General features: G+C 49.9%; 1 protein-coding gene across 1 annotated transcript in view; it reads right to left on the minus strand.

The window, feature by feature from the left end:
- NUP160 (nucleoporin 160) overlaps positions 1 to 23,156 on the minus strand; it is a 28,650-nt gene that overhangs the window by 2,712 nt on the left and 2,782 nt on the right. Inside the window, exons 3-29 of the mRNA XM_059826077.1 lie at positions 22,630 to 22,852; positions 22,305 to 22,383; positions 21,357 to 21,471; positions 20,449 to 20,607; positions 19,359 to 19,436; positions 19,037 to 19,134; positions 18,120 to 18,204; positions 17,580 to 17,648; positions 16,742 to 16,825; positions 15,670 to 15,840; positions 15,444 to 15,543; positions 13,639 to 13,804; positions 12,913 to 13,028; positions 12,648 to 12,808; positions 11,152 to 11,285; positions 10,757 to 10,827; positions 9,052 to 9,211; positions 8,291 to 8,360; positions 5,489 to 5,587; positions 5,044 to 5,163; positions 4,054 to 4,149; positions 3,860 to 3,954; positions 3,029 to 3,125; positions 2,835 to 2,940; positions 2,559 to 2,719; positions 1,878 to 1,938; positions 981 to 1,091 (exon numbers count right to left, since the gene is read on the minus strand). Of these exons, the coding sequence (XP_059682060.1) occupies positions 981 to 1,091; positions 1,878 to 1,938; positions 2,559 to 2,719; positions 2,835 to 2,940; positions 3,029 to 3,125; positions 3,860 to 3,954; positions 4,054 to 4,149; positions 5,044 to 5,163; positions 5,489 to 5,587; positions 8,291 to 8,360; positions 9,052 to 9,211; positions 10,757 to 10,827; positions 11,152 to 11,285; positions 12,648 to 12,808; positions 12,913 to 13,028; positions 13,639 to 13,804; positions 15,444 to 15,543; positions 15,670 to 15,840; positions 16,742 to 16,825; positions 17,580 to 17,648; positions 18,120 to 18,204; positions 19,037 to 19,134; positions 19,359 to 19,436; positions 20,449 to 20,607; positions 21,357 to 21,471; positions 22,305 to 22,383; positions 22,630 to 22,852 (3,085 nt within the window). The remainder of the gene's footprint in view (positions 1 to 980; positions 1,092 to 1,877; positions 1,939 to 2,558; positions 2,720 to 2,834; positions 2,941 to 3,028; positions 3,126 to 3,859; positions 3,955 to 4,053; positions 4,150 to 5,043; positions 5,164 to 5,488; positions 5,588 to 8,290; positions 8,361 to 9,051; positions 9,212 to 10,756; positions 10,828 to 11,151; positions 11,286 to 12,647; positions 12,809 to 12,912; positions 13,029 to 13,638; positions 13,805 to 15,443; positions 15,544 to 15,669; positions 15,841 to 16,741; positions 16,826 to 17,579; positions 17,649 to 18,119; positions 18,205 to 19,036; positions 19,135 to 19,358; positions 19,437 to 20,448; positions 20,608 to 21,356; positions 21,472 to 22,304; positions 22,384 to 22,629; positions 22,853 to 23,156) is intronic.

Genomic DNA, 23,156 nt, shown 5'->3' on the forward strand with positions numbered 1-23,156 from the left:
TTCGCTGTGCTAACAGCCCAACACAAAACACCCTGCAGCAGTATTTCTCATCACATGGCTTGAGGCTTTCTTGGTCTCGGGAACATCTCATGAGCCCAGGAGCCGTCCCTGGAGGGACTGCACAAAGCAGCAGTGACCCACGGAGCCGCCCCTGATCAGGCACCAGCTGGAGAGGGACACAGGCAGCAACGTACGGCCCGTAGCCAAATGCTGCCGCTGTTTAGGGGAGTAGGAGGGGACAGCCTGTCACTGGCGCAGCAGGCCTGTATCCAAGAGAACAAGGCATCGGCTCAGCTCTGCCACCGCAGGCAGGAGGGGCAGTGGCAGGAGGTGAGATGAAACTGTGGCACTCGGCTCCCTGTGCCTCCAGTTTGCCCTCAAACCAGCTGTTCAATCCCTTCTCTGCAATCCCTTACTGGGAAGTCATCTGATAAAGGGGAAAAATGTGTACGTGTTGCGTAACTCCTATCAAAGAGTGGTAGAATGTACTTAAAGGGTCAGGGTGGGAGAGTTGCAGCTTTCTACTCCTCAACAAGGAACAACTTTGATAAGCTAACACTGCGTCGTGAAGCAGGATTGTCCAGGAAAATAATTTTAAGTCTAGCAGCAACTGTTTTTTCTAGGGCTTTAATTCTGCTTCATCTGGGAGCAACTTCCAGCAAGACGAAAAGATGCCTTTTTGTCCCAACCCACGAGCTCAACCCCAGCCCCACGCTGCAGAGTACTACTAAAGCTTGCCAAAGCCAAAAAATGGTGGAAAACTGAAAACCAGTTCTCCTGATCTGCCTCTCCAAAGCTGCTGAACTTGATGGCAAGATTTCATGCTAGGGAGGTGAATTGAACGGTCCCTGCCAGCTCCTGGGTTTGTCTCTGGGTCAGAACAAAATTGCTGCTTCCTCACTTGAGCTACAACTGAAGAGCGCTCTAACAAGCAAAAACCTCAGGGGAAGTGAGAGATGGCTGCGCTGCGTCCCTCTTACCTGCCACAGCCGCTGTTGACAGGTCATGCTGCACCAGAGTCAGACGGATCCGGGCCAACACACATTCCCTCTCCAAATCCTCCAGCTCCAGGATCTCGATTTGGCGAGTTGCTGTAACAGATGGACACGAAGGGCTCTCAGCATTTTAAAAAGGGCTCCTCAGGCATTGTGCAAAACGTCTAGACTCCTCTGCCATCCTAAGAGGAGTCGTACCACAGAAAGCACCAAAAAAGGGGTCAGGTTTTGCTGTCCCTTCCTTGCTACCTTGAACTGTGCCCATCTCCTTGATACAAACCTCCAGTTCCTCCTCTCTTAGAGATGTTATCTAATGTTTGGTAACAGCTGCTGCTCTGACTGCCAGGCATATGCTACAAAAGAGCTCATTCAGAAACAATTGTTTTAAAAATACCTGACCTTAAATTTTTCTACCATAAAGCTGAGGATTATGAGCCTAACCTGACCCCACCATCCTCTGCTTTGGAAGACACAGGCAGAGTGGAGACCTTACCAGCAGAGACTCACTACGTCAGCAAGGTTTCCAAGAGCACAAACACAAAAGTCTCGAACAACCAGAAATTGCCTCACAAAGGCTTTTTTTCTTTTTAAATTACAAGTTATTTCCACTGAAAGCAAAAGCGCTGACAAGACATCAAACTGCAGAGGAGTGTGCACAGAAGCTCCTTGGGGAATAGCTGTTACATGGCAGCATATTGCACCTGGGAGACACGAATGCTGGGAGAGTTAACTAGCGGAGAGTCCCCCAAATTATTGATCTGACAGAGGTGAGAGCTGCCCGGAGCTGTCTCCCAGCTCACACGGGAACAGCAGAGCTCTGAGGCCAGGGGAAAGGCTGCTCTCTGACAAGAGTCAGAGGAAGCACCAGGACTGGGCACTTACTTGGAACAGCCGTGCACTCCCCATCGTGGCTTCTCTTGGGGGATGCTCCAGGGCGTTCATACTTGCAGGAAAAAAACCAGAAAGGTTTATGTCCACCTGGCTTCCAAAGGACAAACTGCCTCCATACGATACAGCCCCAACACCAGCTCTCCATTTCAAGCCTTGATTTGAATCAGAAAAGCCATACAACCACTTGGCAGTTCAGGTTACATTTATCTCTGGCTATCAGAAACATGGCACAGCATTAGCTGATCAGGCTACGGTCACCACCTCCCCGCAAACAGATTTGAAACACAAACCATGTTACAGTAATTCTCTTTTTGACCGGTATTCCGGTTGTTCAGAATCCCCCAAAAAATTTGCTCTGTCTTTGACAAAAGGTGATCTATTCCCACATATTTACACAATCCCCCTTGCAAAAGCTGTCCTGCTTCCACCTTGCTCCAAAAAAGGAGCAACGACACAAGGGTGACGGATAGGACTGACGTCTCCGTTGAGCAGGGCTCAACAGTGCTGCACAAGCTGGCCAAGAAGATGAGAGCAGCAGATTAAGAAGGCCAACGCCTCCGTTCATCACATCGGAAAGGATTTTGAAAGCTCCTTCCCAAATGTACAGCTCTAAGTGTCCCCACAGTCAATAGCTCAGGTCAGAGGCTTCACAGCAAGCTCAGCATCTCCTACCACAGCTCCAGAAGCTGGCTGCACTATCCAGGCGTACTCTGGGCGGATCAACCGTAAACAGTTAATAGCAGCGAGGAAACAGTTTCCCTGTTTCTGGAGCCCTCGGAGCGTCCGCACCTCCCTGCCCAGGCGCATGCCGTATTCAAACATCACTGTTCCAGCTGAAGAGAGAAGGGGAATAATCAGCCAAGACCCAGGACAGGCCGCTCCGTGGGGGTAGGGGAAGCGATGTCCCAGGCAGGAACACTGTTACAACGTGCCCACCCCGAGCCTCACCCTTGCGGTAGTTGTGGCGGTAGATGTGGAAAGCGTACAGCAGCTCATAGTAATTGTGGGTCATCAGGTCCACTGCTCGAGCGTGAGATTCGATGATCCCCACGACCTGCCAGCACACAGAGGCCTCAAATGGGTTGACAATCCCTTTAAAGAGAGCGGTTGTGCCCCCCTTCCTCCCAGCGCAGGCCGATTACCTCGTTATGGAGGTTGACGTAAGGGAACTCCACCAGGTCCTGGAGCTGGGAGCGCTCACAGAGAACCACCACTAGCTGGCGCAGACAGTCCAGCTGCCTGCGGAGAAAGACGCACAACCGTTCTGGAGGAGCGGGAACAAACCCATCTCCAGGGTGCAGGCTTTAAGCCATGAACGTGCTGCTTTGTGACGAGCTCCGTAGGTTTTTTTTTCTGGCTTAGAACCAAGAAGTCCCTTCAGACTTCTGTGCTGGGAATAGAGATGCTGAACAGCAGAGATCCTCTGCAAAGGTCTCTCAGGAGTGCAGTCTCCCTCCCTCAGCTCTATTTGGTAAGATCTTCAGCCTCAATTAAAATGCATTCCTACTTCTCCTCTGAACGTCTATTCCAGCCGTTCCTGCTCATCACATCCTCCTCTGCTAGAGTGAGGCTTCCTCTACCCAGTTCACGTCCCAAATGGTACTCAAGCTGAAAATTCAACTCCAAGTCTTTTCTTTACTAAGCTAAATTGACTGGACTCCTAAAGCTTTTCAACATACAACGCCGCATGTGATCCTTTAGCCAGTCTTTTGGCTCTTCCCTGAATCAGCTCAGCTTTTCCTCCCCCCTGCCCCAGTTTCCACCTTTGAGATAGTGCCGATCCCAGCTGTTCTTAAAAAAATGAAGTATGTCTTTTTAAACACACCTTTACACGTGCTAAACAGCACCTCTTAACACAGCGGCCATGTCCTACCCTAAAGCATCGTATCTTCCTTTCAGTTTGACAGAAAAATTGGAGGAGGTACATAGACCTCTGAGACAAGTGAGCATAAAGGCATAAAACTATCACCTACCTGCTTGGATCTGGGTTTTGCGTTAAGGCTACATATGCTTCACTGTTGTGTCCTAAATCCAAGTGATGTTTGAAGATGCAAGTCCTCAAAGTAGCCTGAAAACACCAAAGAGCACAAACCAGCATGTTTCAAGTTATACAACTAAAAAGAAATTCCCTGAAGAAACATCCTGATGCAAAAGAAGTGACTTGTACCTGGCTTCTCCAGTCATCCGCCGATTCCATGATAGCCAGCGTAGCCAGCTGGATGACCAGCTCCGGTAAACCAACCATGTCCAACAAGCGCAGAACCTGGAGAAGACAATACTCTGCTGGCTGCAGCGGTACTGAAGAATGGGTCAGGTTGTCGAGGGTTTTCTTGTTTGTTTGTTTTTTTTTAAGAGCTACTCCTGCCCCTACTAACCGTAAGAGCAGTCAAAAGATTTTGCTACTAAGTGATTAGACTGAAAAAGGAAAGATTTTGCTAAGTCGCAGAAGTCTGAACCAAATCCCAGCACAACAGGCCCAGGCTATGGCTTTTCTGGAGGATTCATCTCTGCACATGAGAATTTTCGGAAACATTTTAGCATTGATGGTTACAGTAAACCCCTGTGACAGAGAGGTAAATGACTCTGTCCCCAGGCACACGTGCAGCTGTATTAGAGAGAAGTTCCCTCTCCGAGGGCACCTGACAATCCTTGTGTTTTCTGGATTTTAAAATCAGGGAATCCCTTACAATGAGTCTAGGTCCGAGCTTGCAGCCTGTCTGAACTATGGTATTATGCAGGAAGAAAGATCCTATCTCAATTTAAAGACATTAATTTTAATTTGCCTCAAAGCTTAATAACCTTCCCTTAAGCAGCATCTTACGTCTAGCCTGGACACGCCCGGCTTCTGCCTCCAGCAGCTGGATCTCACCCTGCCTTTTTCTGCTGGATAACAAAGTCCTCTGCTATTAGGATACTAATAGGTGGAAAGTACCTAGCTTTCACACTGAAGTCACCTCGTCATCACCCCCCAAAGAACGTAAACAGACTACACTGAGGTTTCACCTCCCAAAAAAGTATGTTTTCTGAGTCTCAAGTCACTTCCCCGAAAGCCAGGGACTGAGCAGGAATTCTCTCTCCAAGCGGCATCTGTGTGGAATGACTCTCTGTGCCAATTTACTTGGTCTGGACCGTGTAGGCTGGGCTGGCTCAGCCATACCTTGTTGTAGTACTGTAGACGTGGAGTGGAGACCATCTCACCCTCCTCAGGTTGGATCAGCCTGTCCAAGAACTCTTCTCTTCCCACCTCTGACGCAGCTTGGCAGAAACAGTCCAAAGCCTAGAAGCAGAGCAGAAAGCAGCTTGTGTGTGCCCCGTGGGGGACTGACCCAGCCTGCTGTACCGGTGAGAGGAGAATGCTGCCCGTTTCAGCTCCGGTGTCCAAGACCTGCTGGCTCCAAGCTAACAAGAACTTCCCCAAGAGCAGATCCCACCATGCCCCTCCAATCCCATTCTTTGCCCAAAGGAGGCAGAGCTCGAGATGGATGTTTCCTGACTCGCACAGCAGAAACAAGGCTGGCCCTACCTGTGCACCTCCTCCCTCCCAAGGAAAAAGGTTCCAGACCCCAGAGGGAGGCGGCACCGAAAGGAGACGAGGGCCTTACCTTGTGCCCCTCACCCATGACAAGGTAGCACCGGCCCATCATGAAGCAGCAGGAGCCCATGTTCACGTGGCACCACGGCTGCAGCAGGCGTATGTATTCCTACGGGAGAGGAGGAATGGGAGTTTCGATTCAGGTCAGCACTCGCTCATGACCTGCAGGCACCCAGTACCAGAGGAAGAGTTCGGTCTCTAACACCAAAGCACTATTTTGGTGGCCCCTTTAGCTGCAGTGCTCACACAAATCCCACTCTTCCAGCTCGAGGGCTGGTTTCCCCAACTCCAAAGCCCCCTCGGTGCACAGATGGGGAGACATCCCCCACGCACGCCTGGGAAACAACCTGCTTTGAATAGCTCCAGTGTCTGTACGAAACGCCTCAGAAACAGCACCCAACATCCCCAAAAATTAGACACGACGCTCTCTACAACCGCTGCAAACCTGCTGTAGGGAACCGCAAAGGAAACATTACCCTGGCGTGCACAGAGCCTGAACGGGAGCACCCACGTGTGAAGGCAGGGGGAGAACAGGCAAAGCAGGCATTAGAAGAGCGGTATCTGTGCAGCAGGGCAGGAGAGGGAGAACAGCCAAGGAAGACCACGGATTACAACAATAAACTGACAGGCACGGGGTGGAGCGCTGACGGCACCAAGGACACGCCGCAAATAAAGCCTCAACACGGACGCTGGCCAGGGTGATACGACTCAACCTGGCCCTGTGCCTGCTCTGTCAGGATAATATAAGGGCTGCAAAGTGTCATCACCTATCAAGAAGCAGCTAGGAGGCATGATGAAAACTCAAAAAGCTGGCATCCCTCGTGCCTGGGAGAGTGGCGTATGCTATTCATACTTGGAGAAGCAGAGATGTCCTACTAGCAGGGCTCTGGGACTCAGCAGGAAAGGAGAAGGAGAAGCCAGGAACCGGCGGTAAAGCCAAGGTTTCACCAGCCGAACCTGCATCTTTGCATGTGCATAAACCACCAGCACACATGCCTCGCCTACCCCAGCCACAGGTCCACTAAAAGCCACGTGGCTATGCATCTTCTGAGCCTGGATGCACCGCGCAGATTAGCCAGCTACAATAGATAAATCCCACCCCCGGCTTGCTCAACAGCTTGTCATACAGAATAAGCAACAAGGAGAGGTTTGGCCCTCGTCCCAGGCCAGTGCTTTGGTCACTAGACCTTCTCTGTGCCCGCCTGTTACTCGCAGGGTGCTTCCTGTATCTCCACCTCTATTTGGGTCACCGTGCTCACGCTCACAGCAAATCTGGTGTTAGCTCCCCGAGGTCAATGCACTTAATCCAAGTTTACATGACCGACTGGGATCAGTAAGCGTAGGAGAAGGTGGCGGGGAGGAGGAAGAGCCTGCTCCTGCAGAGATGAAAGTCTCTCGTATCTCCTCGAGGCGGGGCACAAGTGAGGCGAAAGCAATGCAAGGAAATTCAAGGCGTGCTCGCACCACGAGAGTGCACATATGCCAGGAGGTAGAACGATGCTGCCCAAACCGTCTTGGCATTTCCTGGCTCAAAAGCTCTGCAGATTTGACATATCTCTCAGCAGCAGCATGAACACAAAAGAAAGCAATTCAGCCCCTAGGTGTAAGGGACTGGGAGAATAAAAGGCTCTGCTAAGCGCAGGAAGAACATCTCATTAATAACAGCCTGCCTAGCCCTGCGCGCCTCCAGGAACTGCCATCAGTCGGGGAATGAAATGTGTCACATGGCGCTGCAGACAAGAAATCGTGCAGTTCAGAACTAGAGCAGCTACAACCACCAAGCCCCTGAAGAGCACGGTGGAGAAACAGTGGTGTGAAATACAGCAGTCTATGGAGACACCTGAAAAAAAGTAGTTCACTCACCCTACCAGGATGTTGGGAGCGCAGCCAGGGATGGAAAGACGATGGATGTTTCTTACACCGGTTTTTACTAATAAGGACATTTAAGAGATAGATGAGCCCTCCTGAAACAGTATTTCTGCTGCTGGGTTGAAGAGAGCCTTCTGAACCCTTAGTCCCATGGGCAATCTGTTTGCAACGGTTCCACAGAAAAGGCTACGGGTACATCAGCAGCTAACAAACTGTTAGGTTAAGGGCTGGCTGTGATATTTAAACAAGCTCCGCAAAGATGTTTCTTGCGTACAGTATCATGCTGTCAGACAAGCCCTGGGAGACCCTCCTCCACAAAAAGGGTACATAATAATCCTGAGCACTTAATGCCTGGATTTTCTCGAGAACAGATAAAAGAGGAAAAGCGTAAGACTACCATCTTGAACAAACTCTCTGCAGCATTTTCTAGGTACGAGATATTTAGCAAAAAGCCTTTCTGTTAGCAGAGGTGGTCACTACAGGGAACGAGAGGGATGAATGAGGAAGATGGAAGATATTCGCTACCTCACAATTTGTTCACTGCACTGATGCTGCGATAGTTGTAAGAGAGATTCCTAACAATTCTCCAAAAGAATCGTTCCTTTCAGATCCTTTCATCAGCAGGAGAAACTTCCAGCCCATCATGTTCAAAAGGGAGACATGGGAGCAGAGCGCTTGGGAAGATGAGCTCACATCTGAGCTCAGCGAGCAGCCAACGGGGGGAAAGCAGAACAAACTCCACCGCCTGGAAAGGTGATGTTTTGGGTAGCTTCTAAGCAGAGCTAAGGTGGCTGTGCACGGAGCTCACGTTGCGTTACGCCTCTGCATCAGCCAAAGCGCAGAGCTGCTACTGAAAGAAACCCATGCATGAAAAGAGACTGTTGCATTCGCTCCTGCTCTTCCCCTTTCAGCTCCCGTGAGAGAGCCGGCGTGAAGCACTCACCTGCAGCTGGGTGTACTGACAGCTCCCCATCAGGCACTCGGGGAAGAGGAAGCCGGGATTGCTGGGCCATCTGAGCGGAGGTTAAGGAACAGAGGACAATCCAGTCCGGAGAGCCCAAAGGAGTAGTCTGAAAGTCGACATGCCTCTCGCGCTCAGTTTGTGGGGGGAAAGGAGAGAAGATTAAGCTGCTCTTTATACAAGTCATTATTCTGTAATAAGATTTATCCATATTAGAACAAAACCATTAGTACATCTAATCCACAACTGCCCCAATCTTGTTACCCTTCCAAATCTCCCAGCATCGCACCTCGCCAAGTCAAGTTGCTAGAGCTCACGGGCTTAAAGTCAAAAACTCAAATCCTTTATTGTGCACCTAAAGGGGATCGAGTCTGTGAAACCTTGAAATACTCACAAATCCCATTAACACTAACAACAGTCACTTGTTCAGGAGACTTGTCTTTGAAATTTGGGTATGGAAAACATTGATTTTGGAACTGCACGAGGCTCGCTGGAAGAGATGGTCAACTTACAGCCCCTGAGCAGTCCGCAGCCCTCCACTCTAACCCCTCTGCTAGCCCCAACCCTCCTCCCAGAGACCCACTGACGCTCCCAGCCTCAGGACTGGGACGTGATACGCAGCCTCTGTACAATCTTGCACAACTCGTGCAGGGGCTCCGGCACTGCCATGCCGTACAGAAACTCCCCCTGGTCACAGCCCGGTGAGACCGAGCACCTGGCACCGGGTTTAGAGGCAAGGATACAGGAGCGGCAAAAAGTCAGCCATTATTGTGGTAATGAGATGGGGCCAGTTCAAACTTGTTTCAGCCAAAGAGGTGTCTGGTTGCAAGAAGAGTCGAGATATGATGTGCTTTCTGGCCACTTCCTGGAAGAACAGCTCCACAATTGTTTGAGGGCCGGATACTAAAAATACAAGTTGAAGAGACACTGAGAAGAGGGCCCGCAGCAGCCATCCCAGGCTTTCTACATAGTGCTGTGCTCATCAGCCCAAACATGACAGATTAAGTCAGAGCAAAACAATAAGCACGTTCAATACTCAAACTTGTTGGTTTTGGATTTCTCTTGCCGTCTGGTTAAGTCAGAGGGAGTAGCAGGAGATCAAAGAGCCACATACGGCAATGTTTATTAACCGCAACTCATTTATAACACGGAAAAAAAAGGGCTGTGCTCTCTCTCTCCAGTTGCACTATTCGCAACCCAGCTGCAGCTTTCCAGCACGACTGGTGTTTTGCAGGGCAGGGCTGAGGGAGTGCTGATTTGGCTATCTGGCTCTGTTCAAAAGCCTCCCTCCTCATTCCAGCACCCTAAGCAGTCCAATGTCCCATTAGCTAACTGTTCTCAACGCCTCTCCCCAAGCTGCCACCTCCTTTCTATCTTCCCTACGTTTCACATATTTTTCCTGAAGCACAGTGGCCAAACAGGACTTTCCTCATGAGCGGGCCAAGAAATAACCCACGACACTGGCGCACACAAAGGATGTTTTCAATTTCGCTTTCAGGCGCTGACATTTACGTCGAGGCAACTGCCTCCTGAACCGAGACTCTCATTCAGGGAGAGTTCGGACTCTGAAGATTGCAGCCTGCTTACAAAGTGCACAGATGCCCCAGGCTCCTCAGCAAGCGGAGGAAATTCTTCCCCAGCTCACAGCTCTTCACGCGTGGCACTGCTGCCTGTTTGTCACTGATTTTCTCAGCTCACTCTGAAGTGTCTCAGCCTCGAAGTGCCAGGCTGACTAGTTACAGCAGGCTCTTCTTACCTGTGCATTTTCTCCCCTACCCTGCTCACCACCTCCTTCTGTAACCACTTCAAGGTACGCGTCCTCCTAATTAAGTTGCCTTATATTCTCCCCCATTAGGATTTCTCCCTCAAGACAGTAACCCAAAGCGTACGTCTTTGCAGCAAGACTTCTAAAATGCGAATGAATTAATCAGCTGCAATTTCCCCCTTGAGGTACTGGCTGTGAGCAACACTGACGTCTGAATTGCAAAGTGTTGGAAGCACAAGCATGTTTTGGGGCAGTATTTCTACATTCTCTCGCTTCCTTGAGCTGCTGCTCCTGCTCGCTGTGGGATAAAGGCTAGCGAGCAGGACAGACCTGGTCCGACCCACTACAGCCACTGTAACGTAGAGGAGCGAGAGGTGAGCTTGGCTGATACCGCCAGGGCCAGAATTAATAACGTTTAGCTGAGCAAGGCCTTCCCATCCTCCTCAGGCTGAGAATAAGATCCACGTGGACTCTCTGGTCCGAGTCCAATGCTACAAGAGACTTTGTTTTTGTTGTCGTTTTTTGGTGGACAGCATGACAAACATCTCCACGTGAAGTGGGGTCATTCAACCACGCACTCCATTAGCTTGCTGCATGAAGCATTTCCCTCGGGTGGCAGAGACGCAGAGTGCAAGAGGTATAAATAACAGAAACCGAGAGCTGGTGACCTGTGGACATCTTACCTAGTTTATGGGGTGTTAGAGCAGTGGTGTCTGCTAACTCCAACACAGATAGATGCTGCAGATTAGATTCCCTAGAGAAGAAAAAGCCATCAGTGAAGAGACAACAAAACGCCTCCTGCTTTAATTGCGCTCATTGTTCAACTCGAATGACTCCTACGGCTGAAAAAGGCAACAGTGCACAGAACAGCGAGACCTCACACGGCAGAATTAGCACAAGGCAAAGAGTCAGCTCAAAACATGGAAGGGAAAAAAAAAACCCTCCCCAGCACAACCTGACTCCCAGAGTGATACTCCCACAGCAACCACCAGCTTTTCATAGCAGGAAGGGCATTCCAGGTGGATTTAGCAGAAACCTACAATCATTCAAAGACAGAATGGGCACAGTAGAGACTTACAGCGTGTCGACAGGGACGTCCGACGCTAGGCACTGGCTTGCCCACCTGATCAGGTAGTAGGACAGCAGCAGGGGAGTGGTGCGGTGCAGCAGGTCCTGCTGAGACTGTAACAGCTGTCCCCCTCCCAAAACCATCTGCAAGCAAACCACAGAGGTTGGCACACTGAGAGGCCAAGCCCAGAGAGCAACGGCAGGACAAGGACAATCAGAGAGGTTTGTATCAGGCCCAGCTTGTCCCTCCTGTGAACACCAAGGCGGTCAATAGCCTGGCAGTTAACTCAAACCACCCAGGAGACCAGCAGGACTCTTGCACGTGTCAGAATAACCCAGTCACAAATGACAGTGTCACCTCAGGACCAAGGGGTGAGTTAACTATTCTGGTGGCCCAGACCCCGTGGATAAAGTTTAACAAGCAAAGCTATATGCACACCGAGTGCTTCTCTACCCTGCAAACACCAGCACCTGCTGATGTCAGGGACACCAGCAAAAAGGTGCTTTGCGCTGCTGCAGCGATGTCAGCGAGAGTGAAATTGTGGCTTTGCTGCAGAGACCATCTCAGGGCCCAGCCCTGCTGCCCAGGCATTGCACCCCTGTATGCTCCAGCCAAGAGCAGCACGGCTGGGCGACACGGGAGGAAAAGCAATCCACACTTGTGAAGGACACAAGCGCGTCAAGGTGGCAAAGCAGCAGTTCCTCATCAAGCAAGCAGCAGGTCACATGCCTTGTGAGAGCCTGGCTCCAGAAGGGCACCTTGCAACGTGCTTTAAATGCTCCCAGGGCAACCTTATCCAGGAAGAAGGGGATTTCTTTTCAACTAAGAAACTACTGCAGTAATGTGTCCAAGTAAATAATACTGGTTTAAACAACGCTCCCCTTGTCTGGGGACTTGTTCCACACCCCTGCGTCCACCCAAATCATCAGCACCATCCCTCACGTGGCCACACACCCAACAGGATGGACCCAGACCAGCCCACCCCACGACCACAAACACAGCTGCCATCACGGCGGCTGTTTGCACTGGCTGGAGCAGCCTCACAGAGGCTGAAACCACGTCCTCTGGGTAAACACTGCCGCCGCGACGCAAAGGTGTCGCGCGCTGCGTTGCCAGAGAACAAGGCTGCAATCGTGTGCGTGCTGGGCTGCGCAGTGGCGTGGGAGGGATGGGGAATAGATAGGAGAACTGTACGTGCTCAGGCAGCGCTGTTTCAGAAGGGGGGCTGGAAACGATGCCCTCCTCCCGCCAAGAGAGTTTTGCTTCCTGCTTCCTGGATGCTCAGCGTGGAAAGAGGGAGTTAGGGTGTGAGCGCAGCGCACCACTGCTTTGCTTAGGATGACAAAAGCGGCTGGAGGAGAAAACAGGGCTTGCCCAAGCCTCGGGCTAGTTCAAACAGCCTCCAGTGTTTTGTGGGAAGAGACAGAGCTCACAGTCTGGCACCAGCAGAACCCCAGATCCGAAAGTTCAAAGAGCGTAGCAGTAGCTTCAAGGGCCGTACTCACAGAATCTCCAAGCCGCAGCAACAGCTGTTGGAGGATCAACAGGTCCCGACAGATCAGGAAACGGATTGTGGCAATCTTACATACCCCCCAGCAAACCACGTTGACAGCGGTACCACTACCATACAGCTGGGTGAGGTTCATGCGCATATTTAGATGATGAGCTGAAAGATAAAATCACTGAGATAAGGGGAGGAACTAGACGGACAAGAACACTTGCTGAGCCGCCTGTTTTCCCAGCCCAAACACGCTGCTGTAGAGCTCTCACCTCTTTCCATGTCAGCGTCCGTCTCGTAGTCCATTTCTCGGATGAGCACTCCGATGGCGTGGATGGGGTTTCTGATCTCTTGCAGTTTGCTGTGTATATCCTCCATCATGTTTTCCCTGCAAAGTAAAAAAGATAATAATAATCAGCAACATGAGGTTTAAACTCAAGAGGGCTCCCTTTCCTCCCTTACTGATGCTCCCTGGAAGGGAGCGTATCTGATCAGGCTGGGCATTCTTGATGGGAATCCTCTTCTGGCTTGGAGTTTTATTACAGCGCCTGCAGGGACCAGTCTATTTATTTCACTCCCCCAGGCTACCAGGAAATAACAGTCAGATGGCTGGCATTCCACCGGGGAATGACTTCAGAAGGCTTGACCAAGGCTCTGACCTCTACCTAACGTCTGCAGGCACTCGCTTTCCATGCTGCAATGATCACCTAACAGGAACTTGCGCCTCTTCCACTCTCTATCTCACCTGAGAATCGCCAACATTTCTTTTCTGGAGGGCCCCAGGAAACAGCAAGGGGGTTCTGGATGGAAGACCCTGCTAACGTCCCCAGTACCCACGCTCCCCATCTCTGAGGGGATCTGGAAAAGTCTCCTGCAGCACAGGGAGAGCCCGCAAATCCCAAATGCGCTTGGATGCCAATCAAGGACGGCTCCAGGCAGTCCCTGCTCAGCCATCCCTGCCTCCCTGCAGGGGAGCTTCTGCAAAAACGGCTCCTTACGTGTCATTAGCTATCAAGTCCTCCAAGATCTGCTCTGCAGCCTTTTCTGGAGGCTGGAGGCGGGAGCAAGCCATTTCCATGATGAATGCCATTTCCATGGAAATTGATTCTCCGATCAGTCGAAGGCACTGGACAAGACAGACAACATCACGAGACATCTCCAAATCTGTAATGAAAGAATCTAACTGTATATTTACAAGAGATTTCAAAGTGAAGGTGGGAGGACCATTCAAAAACCAGTTAGTTCAGCTCCTATTAGCAAACTGCTAGCAGCAGATTGGTCTCAGTCCCGCATGTCAAACTGACCCTTCCCTGTTAACTATGAGACCAATTTAAAACTTAACAAGGGCAAGATTTGGGCTTTATTATCTGGAAAGTAAAAAGCACTGATGCAACAATAAATCAATGAAATTCCCTCCAAGGAATTTTCTCCAGCCACAGGTTGAAAGGAAGCAATTAGTACAGCGTAAGAGCAGAAAAACCCCAGAGCAAATGGCTCAGATAGCTTTGCTCTGCCAAGCAGAACACACTCTCGTTACAGCAGCTATCTGTTTGCAGCACTACCTCTCACAGCTGAGAGAGGATTTTCACATTCTTAGAAAGGGTCTGAAAATTCAGTACCAAGGGTTTAAATCACTGCTTTGCAATGCAATCCTTTATGTACGCATTTTAAATATTAAGTCACTTTTTTTTTTTTTTTTTTTTGAGATGTTTGAAACAGACAGGGCAGGAACTGCTAGCCTCCCAAACCAAGCCCAGGCCTCCAGCTCTCCTTCCCTCCGATCCAGAAATAGCTCAACCAAATGGATGACGATTCCTCTTTATAAAAATACAAAAATCACTCGAGCATGAAAGTGGAGCTTAGGTAACATTTTCCGTTGCCTTTTTCTTGTGAAACGTCATTCCACGGCCAGCAAAGCATAGAGGGCACTCTGGCGACAATATTAACGACAACTTTTGCACACACTGGCATTTACTTCCTGGAGACAAGAAACGGCACAGTCCCTCTCCACAGCTTACATGAAAACATTTATACAAAAACATTGCACTAAAAACTAAAAGTTTGCAGAACTGGGCAGTTGAGCCCAGGGTGCTTGGAGGATCACAAGTTTCCTTCTCGTCTGTAATCTTTGAAGGGAGTTGTTTACTTCCTCAGCAAGACACAGATTGGGGAATTTTATGAAACAGAACCGCTTGCACAGAGTCAGAGTAAGTCTTGCGGCTCTCGGTGGGGATGGTAAAGCTGAGGAAGCACCCAGCTGAGATAACCTTAAGCAGGGTTCATATGGGAGGGGGGGGTCACCCACACGATCAGAAACAAGAGCTGCTGCACCCCACTCTCCCCACCAGCACTGGGGACCTGCCAGCAGACTACGGAGCTCCAGCCTGGCAGATCTGTCCCACACAGAGCAGGCGTGAAGAAGGCGGCAGTTAACCACAGCCTACGCACATAGTTTGTAAGGCCACAAGGGCAAAGGATCCATCAATGCGGGTCCTTTTCACTGAGCAATGCGCAGCCTGAAATCTAGGATTCTTCCTTCTTAAGTTACCTGAAACGAGTCACGGCAGATTTGCAGCCATGACACCATTTTCTCATTCCTGGCGTGAGCACAACGGCAGGTTTCACAAAATAAAACTCCCTACAAATGCCAAAATAAGAAAACTATCTCCCTGTAGATAATTACGGAGTCAGGAGCACTTCAAGAGGCCTCTATGGAAACTCCCGCATCCCTCTGCCTAGGGCTTCCCTGACATGCAGCGTTTCAGCCTCTAACAATGAAAGAGCTCCATGTCTCCTCACTTACCATCAAAGATGGCAGCGTCGTCCTCAGTCAGGGGGTGCTCGTTAGAGAGGAGATAGAGATGGTCCACCAAGGAGCAGGGCACGAGGAAAGATAGAGAGCCCTAGAAAGGTGAGGAGAAAGCCCTTCTTTGAGCTCCCCAGATCCACACCTCGGTCAGAACTCCTCCCTGGAGATTACTGCTTCAGTTGGCCGCAGCGGCCAAAAAGCCGCCGCTGCCCAGCCTCACCTTCTTCAGCAGGCACACCATGCTGCTGTAGGGATTCAAGTGCAGGGCCAGGGGCCGTGAGAGCGCTTCTTGGTACTGAAGGCAGCAGGCGTAGAACTTGGACCAGAACTCCACCTGAAGCTGCCAAAACTCCTCCAGCGAGCACTCGTATTCTGTCACGCTGCCCTGGAACTAGCGGGACCAAAACAAGACTTCATATGAATACAGGCAGTGAACCAGAGAGAAAAATTGTAGTGTTCAGACTGCTGTCTTGTCTCTCTTGACCAGTGTCACACGTTTACAGGGTTTAGGTTTATAAACACCAATTACAGTTCTCTTCTCCACCACCTTACTGTCAAAATGTAAGCTTTTTCCTACAGCAGTGAATCACACAGCAAACAGCAAGGGGAACAAAGCCCACAAGAACCATTTCTATACACCCTTAGATAAAGCAGCACCAGTGACATCAAGAAAAAGGGCAGCACTGCAGATCTCTAACAACATTATGCATGACAATTGCTACAGAGGATACAAAACTGCCGTTTTTTGTGAACTTTCTAGCAATAGTCTAAGCAGCCTCAAGGATGAACCGCAGGTGGAAGGACTGCTGGCTTAGAGAATCAGGCATATCAGACTAAAATATGGAGAAGTAGGTTAAAACGGGGGAAATTCAGACCCAAAAGGACAGCCAGTTGATCTTTCAGATAGGTCGGTCCCCTAAGCAGATCATCTTCTGGCGTCCAAAATTATGAGCAAGAGCTCTGCATGGTGGTGGCCAGCACCCATGCGCAGGGAGCCGAGAATGCCGGTCGCACACCGCGTGCTGCCCAAAGCGCACTCCGTGCAAAGCGTGCCCAGGGAGCAGAGACAACAGAACACCAGGAAAAAAAGAAAGGACTCCAAAAAAGAGGGAATGGAAAAGCCAGGCAGGAAGGATGAAGATTTGTACTTTTTAAAAAAGTCACAGAACTCCTTCGGAGAGACAAAGGACAAAACAAGACCTGGGGTCACTTTGTATCTCACTTCACTTTGCTGAACCATCACAATATGTACAACAAATGTAAGAACAAAACATGGGGGGTGGAAATCTCACCTCGCTTTCCACAGCTAAGGTCACCTCTCTTTTTAACTCATCCCACGTCAGATCCATGTGTCTCTCAGTTCCTTGAGAAAAGATCTGAAAAGCAGCACAGCAAACTTTTACTTTAAACCAAGACAGCTATCTTCCTCAGGCTGAAGCACCATTGAGTGACGTAAAGCAAACACAACAGCATCATCCAGCACGTCGCGGGATGGAAGTATTAAAAAACATGGCTGGCTGCTAAAGGTGGGGTACATGGATGTACAGCCATCACTTTTCCTGTGGCAATGAAGGAAGCCTCCTGGCAGGCAGTGCACTGGGATGTAAGGAAAGAAGTGCTGCACACCTTCACAGCAGCTCTCTTGTACCTTGCTATAGGCCTCCATAAGGTCACAGCACAAAGAATCGAAACGGTCAGAGTAACAGAAGTTTGGCTTTTCCATTTTTCCTGAAAAGGCCCCACGTGTTGCCTTGCTCTGCCCTTAAAGGTCCTAGAGGAGCCAGAACTGAGCGCATAGATTCTGAGAAACAGCACTACAGTGGGCTGCAAGTCTCCGTTCACCTGGCTAAAGCAGCAGGCAATGAAAAACAAGCTCAGCAACCTGCTGTGCTATCTAAGGGAAATAAAAAATCTTCTGGAAACCACATACTGCCTCTCACCGTCAGCACACACCGGCTGAAGTATGGCACAACAGCCGCTAACTTGCTTCAGCGACTACTGACAAGTCTACAAACTATCAAATGCAAACTGATGCCCACCAAGAGCTCCAAGGAATCCTGTTGCCTCACATCTAAACGGGCCAGGAAGGAGAAGCTGAACAGAGCGCGCACTAAATGCCCTCTCACTAACCTGTAAAGCCTTCTGGATAGCTGCATTTGTGAACCGGCCAGGCATGAAGAGATACTCCAGGTAGATTTCCTGCAAAGAGAAAAAGATCACAGTTTAAGGAAACACAGGTGTCAGGAGGAGAGCATTTAAGATACTGCTTCTGGTCCTTCCTCCCATTCTCAAACTCATCCCCTGGATCTGTATCTCTTTCCAGCCTCACTTCACGCCCATACCCTGCTCCAACCTCTCCCCTTCTGACACCTTAGCAGCTTCCATGATCGACACTGCTTCCTACACACTCCAGATCTTGTTTATTTACATGTCCTGTTTCAAGGCTCTCTCTTGATTGACTTGAAATTCTCCTCATCCCTCAACTTCTGGTTTCATAACCATGCTTAGCGCTTTAATGCTGTGGTAATAAAGGCTAAGGCTTGTCCCCTTTAATTTTGGGGTAATTTTAAGACTGTATCAATATAATTTGTACACTTGAACTCTCTTAATGTTCTCCTCCTGGGCAGAGAAGCTTCATTACTTCTCATTGCTATTTTATAGTCGGCTTACCCTGGGGTCCTGATCGTGTTGAACCGTCACTTCTTCTTCGGGCAGTGGCTGCACAAAGACCTGGTTCCACTGGCCCGCGACATTTCTGGAAGAAAAATAAAAACAGAATCAGCTTTGCATTGCAATGCTCCAACATAGCGCATCCAGGAGCGGCCAACCTTTCACTTTCACCAGCAATCTCAGATTTTACAGCAACCATGGCCCCTTGGATCTGGTAACAGAGGAGCTCTGACTAGTGACAAGCGACAGGAGAGTTTAACAGCAGCATACCCAGCCCTGAGCTAAGAGATCAGGTTGGATTCCTTCATTTACATCAACACTCTCCCCATCACACATGCTCACCAAGTGACTTTTTCTCAGACTGACCAGCAGATTCCTCTGCCCAAACCTGCACACTCACAGCATTTCTTTACCCAGAATTTAACTCCCTGGTCTGGTTATGCACCAAGCCTGCCCTCTCAGCTTTATAAAGACAAAGCTGATGTTTTCACATCACTGGTCTCCTCAAAACATCTTTCTCAGAAGAGACATGCCGGTTATGTTTTGAAGGAGCTGACGGTGAAGTACAGCCCTCCCTCCAACAAGCTCACAGCAGGCTCCGCTCCCAGCAAGCCTGCCGCCCGGCTTTTTACATTTTTCACATTCCTGCAGCTGAGCTGTAGCTTTATTATAAAGCAGAACCAAAAAAAAAAAATCCACGTAACCCGCACTGCAGGAAGACACAGTCATGCATGCGACATGAACACCGCAAGGGGAAGAAGTGGGTACTGCTGCATCTCTGCACACTTCAGTCAGCAAAGCGGGATAGAAGAGTCGAGGAGCTCGATCGGTGCTTTTAATGAGCAGCATCTGGCAGCTGCTCCTGCAGCTACCCCCTGCGAGGCTATCAATGCTCGCGATTCAGCGCGGAAACTCACTGCTCAAAGTTGATGTATTTCACAACGGTTTGGTTCTCTTCGTTGTGCCACAATGCCCAGATCTCAGCTGAGGTTAAGGCAAAATCAACGAGAGTCTCCTAGGAGAGAGAGCACATATTCACCTTCTTATCATGAATTCAAGCACAGCAGAGAGACATGCGTGGTTAACAACAGCAAAACATTCCCTTGTATCGTTTAACCACATTTTGGAAAGAATTCTTTATTTACAGTTAAATCCCCAAGCCCGGACCTCCGATCTCTCAGTAAGCAACCCTCCCTCTTGTCTCAGCGCCTTCCGGGGCAGCCGGGCCCCAGCACTCACCTGCGAGGAGAAGAGGGAGGATATGTGGTCAAGGCTGTAGCGGTTGCTCTCGGTGCTCACCAGCTGGAAGACACAGAACTACAAACACACCTTGTAAGTCATTTGCTAAAGGACGGCAAAGCCGATAACCAGCATGTCACGGGGAAGCTCGTCTCTCCGGTCCCTCTCCTTGCCTGATGCTACAGTCACCAGACCCCTAAGGGCTGAGGGCAGGGGGGCCGAGCTGAGCACGCCACGCATGGCCAGCCACGGACCCTGCCAAGCTGACCCTCTGCGCCACATACTGACATCGCTGGCTTCAGCCTTCTCGGACAGGACATTCATCTCTGCCTGAGCCTGAAGGATTTCTAGCTGTCTTTTGAAAAACTAAACCAGAAAAACAGTAACACCACCACTGCTGGTACTGCTAGCGACAACACGATGCGGGCAAGTAAGGAGGCTAAGGAGGAAAAGCCCTGAATCCTCAGGCCGCTTGCTCCAAACCAGGCTCTGCGTGTTCTCACCAGAGCAAGCAGAGCACTAGCGGGACAGCAGAAGTCACGATATGCACTTCTACTCCGTATGTGAATCCCCTGGAGAATGGAAAGGGTAAGCTGTCCAACAGATGAGACTACTCTGTGCCGTCATTCCTGTCCTGCTAAATTTATTATTCACCGCAAGAAGCAGAAGTTCTACAGAAGTCAACGTTTGGCAAGGCGCAACGATGCGTCCGCACACTCCCAGGAGCCCGACATAAATATACTATCGGTATTTCCATGCTTTTAGCTCCTTTCGGACCTTTCCTTTTCCCACGGCACATATCTGCTTCCAGGATCCTACCGGAACGGGAGGTGAACAAGTGAACTACACTCATAGCTCAGCTTAGTCACATAGGGACTTCCACTCCCAAGGCAAGAGCACACGTATCTTGCAGTGCTTTGAGAATAAAAATGTTTGTTTATTCAGAAAGTACTGCTCTCTCCAGAGGGTCAGAACATGAAACTTTTCCCTATTTCTTGCCTTGCAGACCCAAATCCAAGGAGGAATGACATATTTTCTGTGCAGCCCAAGAAAGATGCATTCACAGCGAGGAAGCCCCATCACTCCATACCTGCCCTCGCTTGGGCGCATGCATGTACACGCCGAGGTAAAGCCCCAGGGACGGGGAGAAGGCCAGTCGCAGTCGGTGCCCAGTCCCAGCTGCAAGCCGCAGGTCCCTGCTGACCGGCATAAACTCCAGCAGATCTGCAACCATCAGGCACATTTGATCCTACGCAAAATAAAGGTATCAGGAAAGTAACATAGGAAAGAGTCAGGACTGAGAAACTGCCCTTCTCCCTCATCTTTCCCCTTCTGGCCAAAGTCTGCCCAGATCTTCCCCTAAAGGATGGAAGTAAAGCATCCATACGCGTACCTCCACCACTGTTTAGCTTTCCCCATCTCACCTGTGCCCTCTCCCACCGAGCACATGGGCTTTCAGAGCCCCAGCACGTACGATAAAGCTTCCCCTCCCTCCCGTAACGCACGCACGCATTCCAGCGCAGATGAGCCGTGAAAGCAGTTGCGCTGGTCGATTAGCTTTGGCACTGATATTTGGAGCAAGTGGCATGCAGCGAGCAGAGGCTTTTATTAACTTCTTGTTGACAAGGAACCATGTTACAAAGACGCTCTTATTACCGCTAAAGTAATAGAAAATCCATTTGGCGTGCCTCCTCGGTCCTCGAAGCGCTCCTGCCTGCCTTCCTGAACGCTCCAGTACATTTGTAAATAACCTAATACTGCCTCTTATCCTACGCACAAGGCTCTGCCGCAAAGAAGACCCACCACCCGCTTTCCAAACGCGGCTGTAAAAACACACCACGATTTTCACAAATCGCTCTGAATCCCAGCGTGTAGAAGTTGTCTCAGTGACAGTTTAACGGCAGATCAAACCTACGCCAACCACTCAGCCTTTGTTTCTTAAGCCTCAGACTATCACTGACGGAAGATGCTACTCCCCCGAACGCAGGCCTCGCTCACCTTATAGGACCACATCCGAAGTTTATGGTCCTGGCAGAGAGCAAAGAGAAAGGCATCGTGATCTAGGCAGTGAACAGAGAGGCTGATAGGCAGGTCCGATGGGCCACAGTCACCTCTGAAAATACAGAGTTTATTTCAACAGCTTACAAGAAAAATCAAGGCTAGCGCATAGGTCCAAGGCCCAGGGTTTCTATCACACTGTGTTTAAAAACAAATAAATCAGTGGTGTGAGACCAGGAAGAGAGCGCAGCGTTGCAGGACTGTGCGGGTCAGCGTCCAAGGCACAGAGGAGCCCACCACACCGGTAACACCCAGTTCTTCACCCGCTTTGGCAGAGCCGAAGCACATCCCCGGCTTCCCCAGCCTAGTGCTTGCAGAACGCAGGTGAAGGATCCAGAGGGAAGCAGGGATCCGACCAGCCCCAAGCAACGCAACGCTATGGTCAAAGTAATTCAGGGCGTCAGGGGACTCGCTCCCATTTCCGAGTAACAGGGCCTAGAATTTGGTTGTGCGCTCTAAGTTACGGTAATGATTACAATCCAACACCGAGCCCAGTCTGCACACAGAGCGTCCGTGTCATCCACACGTAACCTCTGCCGGTCAGGAACAAGCCTGACATTTCGGAACAAGGGCAAGAACATACAACTGTTGTAATCCTTAATCTGCGCTGGCTGCGAGCCATATCCTGGCAAATCCTTGGAGGCCAATTACTAGATATAACATATTTGTAGATACAGACACACAGAATCAGCAGGACCTCATTAAGATGAACTAATCCAGCGTTCAAGTCCCAACTTCCGTACTGTGATAGGTCCTGTGACCCAGTTAACTTTTTTTGGCAGAGTATTTATAGATGCTGACTTGCCTGTCTTTGACTTCAGCTAGAAGTTCTAGGTGAGGGAACCAAAAGACAAAATTAGTCCCACTTACTCGTCACCAGACACTAACCTGATGGCAGTTGGCATCCAACCGGTAAGGAAACGCTGCATCACTGAGCTTTGTTTCAATTCCACAACTGAAACCATTCCTTTCAAAATAAAAGCGATATTAAGAAATACATTGAGTACTCGTTAACAAAATATTTACTGCCACCAGCAAGGGGCTTCACAGGCACGATGTAAAAGAGCTTTTGTGTGTGTGGAGTGAATTAGTACAACACACATCAAAAAAAAAATCAAACTCAAGCAAAGTTCAAAGCTAGGAGAGGGGATGCCACACCGAGCGGTGTTTTGCAGAGGCGGATGCGAGGAGGCAGCCTGTTCCCGCTCCTTACCAGGCGCATCGTGAGGAGGCAGCTTAAGGACGAAGATCCCTCCCAAAGCAGAGGGCAGAGCGAAGACAGCCTCCCCTTCGCTGCTAAGCCACGCCGCTGAGGCAACAGAATTAGACGCCAGGCCTGGCACGCTGGGAATCACGTAGTAATTTGAAGGATCTCTGAAGTTGATTTTGCCGATATCTGTAAACACGGACTGCATTTGGCTCTCTGTTATCAGCTCCTGGAGGAGGGAAACACAGAGAGTACAAATCCTTAGCACACATACGCAAGGCACAGAAAAAACCAACAGATGACTGTGGAATGGCAACTGCAACACTGCTATTGATAAAAAGGATTGTTCTGGTAAGAACTCCCATCCCTACCACTCCTGTTTCCCTTACTGTTAATCCATGACCACCGCTCTTTACGAGCAGATATGAAAGGGATTTCAAAACCTGCAATTTTCTAGCAGAACGCTCGCTCACTCTCTCCCTCATATACTGCAAGACCTCCAAAGGAGTCCTGCGATCCATCAGCTGCTTCGA

This window comes from Gavia stellata, chromosome 17 (assembly GCF_030936135.1).
Source record: "Gavia stellata isolate bGavSte3 chromosome 17, bGavSte3.hap2, whole genome shotgun sequence".
NCBI lineage: Eukaryota > Metazoa > Chordata > Aves > Gaviiformes > Gaviidae > Gavia > Gavia stellata.